The following is an 11612-nucleotide window of genomic DNA, read 5'->3' as shown; positions in this document are numbered from 1 at the left end:
GTCCTGTGGGGCCCACATAAGACCGTTTCTTGAATAAGCCAACTAGGTTTTCTACAAAGGACTCACGAAGGACGTAAACCTCACTGACCGTGTCCAGCGAGCTGCTACGAAAATGACTACCAACCTTTAATCGGTCCAGCGCTAAATGCTAAACGGTATTTCCAAATTTTTCGCTTGTGTCTTTCAGGCGAACCGAAACTGCTGAACGACAAGAACCAACCCGCCCCGAACATTCGGACGGAAGCCCTTATCCTGTATATCAATCCGTGAACCCGTGAAGGTCATCGTCATAGTCATTAGATGGAGCGTTTTTTCAACGCCAACTAATTGAAATATGTCACATTTGTCGACAAGTATATCAGGCTGATGCCAGTGTAGCACTTGAAGAAATGCAAACCGACCAGAAGAAACCTATGATCAAACCAGCTATCGACGACAATGCTTTTGAGGCGCTCGAAAAGGAATATGACGGGGTTATGGAAGAGTTGATGGGTAATAAGGGTTTGGAGAAATTCAAAGATGAGTACGAAAAGTTGATGAAGGCCTTGATCAAATCCCATGATAATGAGAAGCGGTTGATGCGAAAGTGTAGAGAACTGAAAGCAGAAATAGTTTCCAACTCAGCTAAAGTTTCTCAAGCTACCAAGCTATCTAGTGAGGATCCTGGAAACATGGCGAATTTGAAGAAAGAAGTTGAACAAGCCTGGAAATTGGTTGATTTAGCCGCAGAAAAGGAAACAAGAGCCCGCGAGACAATTGACAGATTGAAAGGAGAAATAGCGCATCTCAGCAAGTTGGTTGAACAGGGTGGGGCTGCAACTGGTGTGGAAAGGTGAGTCAAATGGTACTGTGAAGAAACTCACAGTTGATGCTGCTGCTGTTGTTGTTGCTGCTGCTGCTGCGTATGATGATGATAATTATGATGATGATGATGATGCCGATGATGATGATGATGATGATGACGGGTGTCGTCGCGTTTCAGTTCTGATCCACGTTAAGCAGGTATGATGTACCAGATGAACAAATCTGGGCAGGAATAAATCGTACCTTTTTGGCTCCTCATATTAAGCCTTAAGATCCGATCGCTATCGTGTGCCTTTTGTGGACCCGCTGCAACATTACAAAATAGTGTTAGATAATTTTCCAGATAGCCGCTTGTTTTACCTTATTACAACCTTGTCCTAAGCAAAGAATAAGGTTCGAAGTATTTTTTCCCTTCCCTTTACACGTAATCAGAATAACAGGTCTACTCTTGCGGTACAATGTAAGTGAAAAATTGTGCTGACTGAAAAATTTGATGGATCCGTATTTTATAGTTGTCTTATTAGACGCTATTAGAAATTTGACCTGCATGCTTTTTCGTAGTTGCAGCGAACTAAAAGAAATACATTTGGTAATGCTTAATTAATCGACGGCGCTTCTCAGCAATACTCTGTCCAGATCAGAACCCATGTTGGTCCTACTGGATGTGTAAGGTGAATTGCAAAAACGAGTGATTACGAAGGTGTAAGTCTATCGGAGGCAACTGCAAACCGTCCTTGAAATTCAAGAGGTTTTTTTGTATACTTCGAGGAAGGTATGGATGGGGTTGCTTATTTCATCCGACCTTCCGGTCGAGCCAAGGTTTAGTCACATATTTCGGAATGCTTCAGTGTTGGATGGGATTAGCTGTTTTAAGAAGGTATCCCGAAATTACTGTGAAGTTTGAAGCAAGGCTGTACTTACTTACCCGCTATGATCGCGCAGATTCTTTACGTAATGTTATTCTTTGAGTCAAGTTAGACTACTTTAATTAAGATGGGTTTGTTGAGATTGGTGCATCTGTTAAGTGACTGTGCCAGTCAGGTGTTTCACAGTGATTATAATGGGCCATTGGTCATTGATGCGGTTTAAATTATGGAATTCATGTCACTCAGAGGATTAATGCTCCAAACTTAGCACCTATAAGTTTTCTTCAGAAGTACCGAAGTTATATATAAGTTAATTTTTCGAAAAGATTGGCACGTTCACAACAGCACGTTATGATGGGAGGATATAGAGCTATAAGAAGGAACTAACACGGGTGTGATCATCGTCATCATCAAAGATAATGACATCAGTGCTGGTACTGATGCTTCACTGCCGTACAACCATAAGGTTCGTCTAGTTACATATATATATATATATAATTGTATTAAGAGCCCTACAGTGAAGAGAACAGAAAAAGAGTTGGGGAGGGAGGGGACCTAATGCTGGCCTATGTCAAGCATACTGAGGTGCCTACATATCCAACCGCTCAGTCAGACTATCTGAAAAGAAACTGACAACACGAACGCCACTGACATCGGCTGGCCGACATTTCTTGCAACGTCTCCAGCCAAGCACAGACGGGGTCACGGGGACTCCATCTTGGAAAACGTACAACACCAACAACACCCAAACTCTTCGTGATCTCTTTCACGCCCTTTCTGTCAAGTCATGCACTATCCACCTCCTAGATTGCGCCTTTCTGAATAAGGCACAGAGTACAGCAGTCGTCTTGGTGGACGGTGTTTCGGCATACGTAGCACATGCCCAAGCAATCGTAGTTGATGGGGATGGATGTTTTCTCGGATTGAAATACCTGCAGCACAACCAAATACACGTTTTCTAATCAGCTCGTTACATACACGCTGACACCATCCACAACCAGCCAAGCTTCTGAGGCATCGGTGGTCGAAAACCTGGAGACGCTATACATCGTCTGCCGGCAGAGGCCATGTCTCGCACCCATACAATAACACACCCCCTACTGCGGTCTAATGCACAAGACCCTCGAGATCCAGTGAAATGCTTTTTTGACGCCACAACTGACGCAATTTAGCAAACGTGATTTAAGCCTTTGAGATTCTTGCACTGGCTCCATCAGAGACACTTCCGTCAGAGCTAATACAACTACTTAGGTATGTGAAGTTTTCCACAATCTCCAGTGGTTCTCCTTGAATTGTAAGGGATATGTTCGCAGATGGCACGTTTTGAAGCAGGACTTTGCACTTTGAAGGTGCAAGGCGCATGCCAAAAAATGGTATGATGGTGATCAGTTTACTCAACAAGGTTTGTGCTTCGCTTTGGTTTTCACAGATGAGGACGACGTCATCTGCGTACTCCAAATCAACAAGGCTCTCACCAGCAACAATTTGAACACCGGAGTTTTGAAGACCATCCAGTGTTCGCCCCATTATTTCATCGATGACGAAGTTGAACAAGAATGGGGAGAGTGGACATCCTTCTCTGACACCACTTTATGTAGTGAAGCTTTTGGAGAGTTCACCATACACCCTTACCCGCCCAGAAGTATGTGAATATAGAGATCGGATTATGTTTACAAACTTCTGGGGCATACCCTGTTGAGCAAGTGTAGTTAATAACACTGATCGATTAACAGAATCAAACGCACCCTTGAAGTCAAGGAATACCAGGATTGTGGGTCGTCTGTAAATGTGGCGTTGCTCTAACACCTGACGGAGTGTGAAGATGCGGTCAACACAGCCTCTACCCAGTCAAAATCCCGCTTGAATCTCACAAGTCAAGACTTCGCGTGCTACAGTGAAACGACGAAGAATCAGTGACGCCAGAAGCCTCGTCATAGCAGGCGTCAAACTAACACCTCTGTGGTTGCTACATTCACTGCGAGTGCTCTTTTTGGAAGTGGGCCCCACTATTGATTTACGCCAGTTGTCTGGGACGGTTTTCTTCTCCACGATAGATCGAAATAGGCTAGCCAGGCACCGGATGAGGTATCCACGGTCATACTTGAAAAGAGCAAGTGGAATGTCATCAGGACCAGCACCACAATGACGCTTGAGTAGAAGAATACCCGCCCTGTTGTATGTAGCGTGTAAGGCGACCCGGCTGATGGTATCACGCGACGGCCGATGTGGCATGAGAGTATTGTTTGTTGTGTATGTCATGGTTGTACGAGGGCAGGGATACTGCCAGGACACCCACACTTAGAAAGAAGGACGATTAGGGTCCTCAACCAAAGCCTTTGGCTCAAAAGCCTAACCGCAAGGCAGCAGCGTTGGGCTGGGAATGCAGGTACATTACCATTTTCGCGAAATACGTCACCACACATGGTACAAAAGCCAACCTGGAGTACCAGGAGACCTATACCCATGGACGAACCTGGTCACGTCACCACACATGGTACAAAAATCAGCCTGGAGAACTAGGAGACCTATACCCATGGACGAACCTGGTATGAGATTGTGAGTGTCGTGCAGACACCCCCAGTATAGCCCAATGGATCACCGAGGTACACAAACCGCCGCAACACTAAGGTCCAGTCCCTTCGTGACGGATCATCCTCATGGCGGTATAATGCGCCTGTCTACAGAGCTGTTATTACTACTTTTAAACACCGAGTGTAGGGCATAAAATTAGATGGTTTAACATGCACGTTTCATGACCCAACGGTGAAATTTAACGTTTATGCTCATTCAAATGAGAGTTATTTGAGTACATTTTGCAAGTATACCTTTTGCTACGAGAACTAGTCAGTTTAAATGACCACTATCTGGTTTTTGTCCAGTTTTATGTCTATTGAAAAACAAAACGCAGTTGCCCCAGATCTTGATGGTTAGACACAAATGACTGCACTAACGTTTCACGTCGGTTAGACTTGGCCACTGTTGGTCATTATCTTCGTTCCCAGAGACCGTGATCGCCCAAGTGTAAACCTAGATGCATGCTAATAACTAACCACAGAGTAAGAAGGGGTTATAAATAGGGCAAGGACGATGCAGGGAACGATTGCTAAAATAACAGGTTTACCACCGGCAAAGCATCAAACGAGAAAAATGGTCACAGAAATACAAACGCTAATTTTAAGAGAACAAAGATTTGACTGTGAGAATAGGCTTCATAGAAACCTTTTGACGGCACAAAAGATATTTACCAAAATAAGCACGTCTCATCACAGAGTACTTAATATAACGCCAGTAGGAGATAAATAATGCTTAAACTTTTACTGGTCGTCTCATAATCTGTGTGAGTACCATTGACATTTGAGATACAAATTAAATCTGTACCATGTTATTAGGACAAAGGTTTATGCGAGACACAATGCAACTGTAACCAAAAAATTGTAAGCGAAATGAACCCATGATTACGTGCAACAAATCACATAAGGAATAACTAGTGAGCTTGGACTATTTTGACCATGGTGTGATGGCAGTGTGGACGTTTTATGGAGTTCTAAAAGAGGTTTAACCCAACCACTGTAGCTGGTCTGTGCTAGAGAACCAAATAGCGAAGTATGACTGTTACCCTCGTTGAACGTAATCCGTGCTTATCTTGTTGATTACTCAAGAGATTCAGGTCAAAATCACTCAGACAGTCTTTGAGGACTGTACCGCTAGGAGGCTTCATCCTTTAATCCAGGCTAACTTACGCTGAAAGACCGACAAGCCGTAATGTCTGAATTCATGCTCTGAAGGATGAATGATGCTAAACAAGCTGTTTAACAGCCACTCACAACCAAATGTCATAATTCTCGACTAGTAGACAGGATATTTGGGTTGAAATAACCCTGAAAGTTCCTTACACATACATTCTGATGGTTCTCAACAAGACCAAGATAGTGACTCCCGGTTTTCAGCTTTCAGGATGAAATACTTATTAGCATTCCGAACCGGCTATTTTGCCTCACTTTCATGTGTTTATTAGTTTTAACCTAAAATAAAATTTGCAAGTAGTTTCTAACTGTGACACAGTACTATCCTCGAGCAAAAAATTGTAGGCCTTTCAAGCTAGTTGAATTTTCCTGGTACTTCTAGATGGTGACCTTCGGTTTGTCGTTCACTCCAGTTACAAATTCAATAGTCTTACCTTGATGGCTTTTTTAAAATGTCAAGAACTCAACAAATTTTGCCTAAATCTACCATTTGTGGTGAAACCTACTAGTCCTCGGAAGTGTGCCACTGTTTACTTTGTTTTTGAAGTGGTTTGGTCGGTGCATGGACCTTGGAATCGATGCGGTGATAAAAATTTAGTAGTAGGTTGAAATCACTGACACAGCAGTTATAGCATGTGGTTTGTGAGCCTAATTTGTATAGTAAACGAGCATCTATTGAAAGCTTGGTTTACCTGACTGATTGCTTGCTTAAGAGTTTGAGTAGAAAGAGACATTGGTTTAGGAACGCAAAAACGTAACTGTCAGGCTCAATGCTGCACAATATTTGAGCCATTGTTGTTTTTCTCAAAAATAGTCTCAAGCACGCTAGTCATTTAGTCAATTGAAGTTAACCTACTTACGTGTGCAGCGCTCTTGAGGAGTGAATTTATGAACGATGCTTTTTTCCAACCGTATGCCACTCAACACAGCGCTCGGATGTGTCAATTTGAACGTCGCTAAAAAGCATTAACTGGAGATAGCTAAATAATTAGGTTGAAAACCTAGTGCTTGGATCAAAATTAACCCCAGTATCTCGAATGCTTTTGCCTTCGCTTGGGCAGTTTGGAAGTGGCGTGATGATTAGACAGCGAGAGAGTAATAACAGCCGAAATACCACCATTATTTTTTTACACGATGTAACGTTTCTCTTGTGAAGTTTTTAACTATTAACTCGGGTTCTCTCTGAAACTATTGTCATTCCGTCTCCTTTATTTGCCATTACAATGTATCTTTTCTTCTTTGTACCATATCGTGGTAATGCATCTAATATACATTTTAAAATTCGCAGGAGGAGGCAAGAAAACCAATTGGTTTGGATGATCTGGAAATTCAATGTAATGATGGTTTCTAGAGTATACGGCCATTTACATCGTCAACACCATAATCAATGACGTATTATCAGTTTGTTTATCAACATAAAACAGCGGAAACTAACTGCAAAACTAAGTCAATTGCGTGATAAATGGCCTAGTAGTGAAGAAAGGGCTAAATGTGGAGAGGAATATAGTTTTTGCTATCCGGCATATCTAAGCTAGCTTTCCGACAGAAATCACTGGTATTCAGTTTAGTTTCGGTGCAATTAGACGCATATCAGTTGAAATGGTTAGGTAGAGAAAAACCTATCTTCAAACAGGAGCAGGTATTACTAAAAGACAATTTTTTCGGAAAACTCCTCGACAGCCCACGACCGGTTTCGCTCTTCTTGGGGCTCATCAGTTAGGCGCAGTCTCCGAGTTCCCGTCAACCTCATGTTCTACTTGAAACCGAACTGCACGAAATGAGCGAAATACACTCATTTGCAAACTAATTTGGTTTTTCGAGGGGCGGCCTGGTGAAGCACATGCAGTTGCCTGGGAACATCAAAACCGAGAGATTCAGCTAGGTTCCAGGTAAGTTTCTTGAAGAGCCAAATTAGTTTACAAATGAGTGTATTTCGTCAATTTTTACCTTTTCTCCCAGTGAGACAGGGAAGCAAATTGAGTCCTCCAGCCGTATTTTGGTACCATAGGTAGGAAATAAATTTTGTGGCTTCCGAAAGAACATTTACAAGTGCTAGGCTAGCAACTATTTACGTTCAGTATTTCAATGTGAGCTTACCCTTGATTTTTTAACAATGAAATGCGTATATTTTAGTTTGGCAGAAATGACGAAATTGAAGGAGAGGCTGATAAAGGAACGCGATGAGCAGCAGGAAGAGAATCGAAAACTGCGAGAACAGGTGGAAGAGGCGAGAAGCAGGACAGTCATGTTCCAAAACGAAATTGCTGAAGCTCAGTCAAAAATTGCGGAGCTGACTCAAGAAATACAGGTAAGCAGAGATCCGAAAAATACATTTATTTGCACAGCAAATTGCTTTTCACAGGGGACTCATTTGGGTCCCAGTTGGATTCAACTAGCATAATATTCTTCAACCAAATGTGCTGCACAAAGGTCACCTCTTATTTCAGTTTGTACGGTATACATAAAACATCACAATTGGGAGAATCAGCTGAGCTTCAGATGAGTCTCCAATGAAAGCCGAATTGGTATGAATCTATTTGTACGAGGTTATCTGTTTTCCTCCCTATCTGAATGCCTAGTTGTTTGCATGAATCGATCAACGTGGACGGAAGGGGGAAACTTTTTAACTTCCAAACCAAATACGCACTGTGGGACACGAATAGGTTGGACATCTAAAAAATGTTTGAAACTGAGTTCCATGCCCACTAGTCTAAAAACTCATTCAGAATGTCATCCAACTTTACCACTAGTTTACTTCTTGTGTGAAAACACAATAAAAATCAGGATTGACCGAAGAAAATAGGATTGAATAACCCCCACATCATGTTATCGCTCAGGTTGCTGAGAACTGTATGAAGCTTTTCAGAGACGGTAAGAAAGGAAGTGCAGCCAGATAGGATTTTTTGCTTGTCAATGAAACCTACATCAGAATCAGGAACACATCGCCAACCCGAAAATGGGTTAATAAAAATGGCCGCGTGAAGCAAAAAACACTATCGTGAACATTTCGGTCTACGTTGCCTAATTTTCTCCGCCATTTGTATAGTCTTTTGATCATGAAGAGGGGATAGGTTTAGTTCTTGAAAGAGCTAATGTATGTTGCATCTTATTAGGCAATCAAATGACTGAATAATAGAAATAGCGCGAATGTTGCGTTAGACTAATGCACCTGAACTCCAGGGGACCTTCCCGCATTGCCGTAACACGCTTGTTTCTGTGACCGGTTGAAACTGACTAGTCAGTAGTCATAAAAATGATAATGGGTATCATCTTAGTCTGACAGTGACACACATTAGTTTGCATACCAATTTAGTTTTGATGGGAGACTCATTTGAAATCCAGCTGAATCCCTCATTTATGATATCCTTAAGCAACTGAATCCGTAGCACCAGTTGGCAAGATATTAGGGATATTGCGATGCATGTATAGACGTAATACACTACTCATAAGGTTGCTGAAAACTCTTGGACATCACAAACGAGAGATTAAGCTGGGTTCCCAGTGAGTCTCCCAAAGTGCAATGCAAATGGGTGTATTTCGCTTAAGTTAGACGGTCTTTTCTAAGGAGGGATTATCAGGTGGGCATTTTGTTTTATTCATTGGAAAAAAATGAATCCATTTTTTATCAGATTGTTACTCAGCTAGGATAGCATGCCGCTGTCGATAAACGACACGTACGATTCGGTATTTACCACTGTTTTCATTCTTTGTAATAATCAAGAAGTGGAATCAACATGAGGTGGTTACTGAGGCACCTCACCTCCACATGACGCAGAACTACGTAAGCTATGCAGGTGATTCGTCTCTTATTGGGAGGGGGCGACTGAGAGCGGTGCAACTCCAGTTTCAGTATGAAACCATACTTTTTAGGTCTGTGATATAATCTGTTGCTCAATAAATCTGTGTACACTTACAAACAGGCACGAAATACAGACGCCCAAAGAGAATTACGGCGAAAAGAACGGATGGAGCGTGAATTAAAACAAGTCCGTTCGGAAGTCGAGGCCAAAATGGAAGAGATTCGTGTAACATCGGCCGCGGTTGAGAAGCTCAGGCAAGAACTAAAGCAGAAAGAGGAGAGCAACAGAAGCACCAAAGTATCGTTGGAGCAGGCCAACCGTCAGCTTCAAGTGACAGAGACAAAGCTCAAGGAATGTCAAATCAAGTTGGAGCAACAGATACAAGTTACCGACTCCGTAATGATTGAGAACCAAAGTCGGTTGCAGGAAGTAAAGGTACGCTTAAAGTTTTATCAGAGTAATCCATGAAATTGAAGTAAGGGGCGCCGTGGAAAGTCGAACGAGGTGGAAAGCTGAACGGTGTCATTCAAAGTTTTGCTCATTTTGTTCTCATCTCGTTGGCTGGAAAACAGGAGAAGAGCTTACAGGTCTCTGAGATGACCGGACGTCCGATAAGAGTGTCTAAACTACTCAACTCTTTTGACTGGCATTAGAATGGGTGTCTGGGTAAACACCGTTTTGGTTGTCCTGACTTGTGTCATTGAACGCTTCACCAGAAGAAGACTTACTGCTGATTTAAAAAAAACAGAACCCTTGACTTTCATTAATTTGGTATGCAGTGTAACATAAAAAAAGCAAATAGTCTCTCCTAGACGTGTTTCAGACATTTTTCAACCCAGACAAACGTTTGCAATTCGAATGGTTTTGGTCCATTCAATCCCCTTGTCACCGGCTGCCATGAGTTTCGCTGTTTATGAGATAACTGCATCTTCAAATTAAATCAAAAGTATTGTCAGTCACATGAATATCGATTAATACTGTTAAGGATCTGTAATATACATCAGCCACCTTCGATAGTAACCAGTAGGACCCAGACATAGTTTTTCTCCGCCACAGGTATAGTATACGGTGAACCTTACGGTCTACACCACGCCCCATATTTGCGGTAAAATTAGGAAAACTCACATTTTCCGGTTCTGCTAAAAACATCGGACTGGCAGTATTGAGCGATGGCCAGCTGTTTTTTCCCGAATAGTCAATTCACCCCTGATACACGGACAGATCACATTCTATAACCTATGTTGATAAGAACATATAGCCCGGATACATTTTCGCTAAGCCCTTTACAGGGTGAAAAAGGGGCAGAGGCGACGAGTCGGTAACGAAATGTGGAATCCTCGATTCGCATACTTGGTCACAGTGACCTCTTGTATGTAGGCTGATGAGGTCTTGGACACAAGGCAAACGACAGTCGGCAACACTGGCAGTTGTGAACCAATCAAGCAATGTGGTGCTAGTACATCAGAAATACCATCTTTGATTTATATGTACGTCCATTCCTACCGTTGAGAAAAGATGAAAAGTCGCTGTCCATTAACTGACTAGGTTATCGCCTCCATTGCACGGTTCTCCCCTCCCCATCCTCCGTAGTACTACGGAACACCAGCTGGCGCACAAATGATTGCAGCAAACTTTGACCTTTGGAAATGTGCAAATATCGAAGAACTTTTCCATAAGATACATTTTTCGGAGCCTTGTATTCAAATATGTTCCTGGGTGCTTTTTTGAAAAAGAGGTCTGTAAGAGTAAAAGCAGAACTAATCCAATCGCAAAAGTAGCTAGAGACTTGGGTTAATTTACAATATCGAGGTCGACGCAGTTGGTCGCATTCTATACGGATTTTAACTAAACCAGTTTCGAAATACGTTAGCTTCAAGGGAGTATGACCAAACTTTTTGTGAGATAGGGATTTTGTTTACTCGAGCCTGTGTTAAAAACCCGACCGTAGTACCGACATCTTGGTCATGTTGAACTGTCTGTAATGAAATAGTTTAGTCGATCGAGTCCGTAAGAAGATGTTCAAGAGAAGGTCCTGAAGACCCGCTAAGGGCTTTTGGATATGGTGATCATTCAGCTGTAACACTATTTTGGTGCATAGTTTCCATGCCACTGGAAATAAACACGAGGACTGGGATACCAGCAGGTTGTCCGAGCCTACACCGAAGAGATCGAGATGCAGAGGCTGGGTTCGAACTACGGGTTTTTCGCCCCATAAGTTCGCGCCTAAACAACTGAGCCACCTCGAGACCGCTCAGATATGAGGTCCACGGCTATTATAGGCAGTTAGCGTGTACGAGCATAAGACATTATTCATGATTAAATCTCTCCAAAAGGCACAATCTCCAAGAAAATATCATATATATATATATATATATATACTTCCCTAACCTCACTAAACG

At 42.4% G+C, this 11612-nt stretch overlaps 1 protein-coding gene across 1 annotated transcript in view; it reads left to right on the top strand.

Moving 5' to 3' along the window:
• Positions 1 to 277: 277 nt before the first annotated feature.
• The window catches only part of T265_00533 (hypothetical protein), a gene marked incomplete at both ends in the record, with an annotated part of 19735 nt that continues 8400 nt past the window's right edge, over positions 278 to 11612 (top strand). Inside the window, 3 exons of the mRNA XM_009164337.1 lie at positions 278 to 832; positions 7547 to 7721; positions 9334 to 9648. Of these exons, the coding sequence (XP_009162601.1) occupies positions 390 to 832; positions 7547 to 7721; positions 9334 to 9648 (933 nt within the window). The remainder of the gene's footprint in view (positions 833 to 7546; positions 7722 to 9333; positions 9649 to 11612) is intronic.

Source organism: Opisthorchis viverrini, assembly GCF_000715545.1.
Source record: "Opisthorchis viverrini unplaced genomic scaffold opera_v5_5, whole genome shotgun sequence".
NCBI classification, from domain to species: Eukaryota; Metazoa; Platyhelminthes; class Trematoda; order Opisthorchiida; family Opisthorchiidae; genus Opisthorchis; species Opisthorchis viverrini.
The sequence above is the reverse complement of the archived record's forward strand: the minus strand, read 5'-3'. Positions and strand labels throughout refer to the sequence as shown.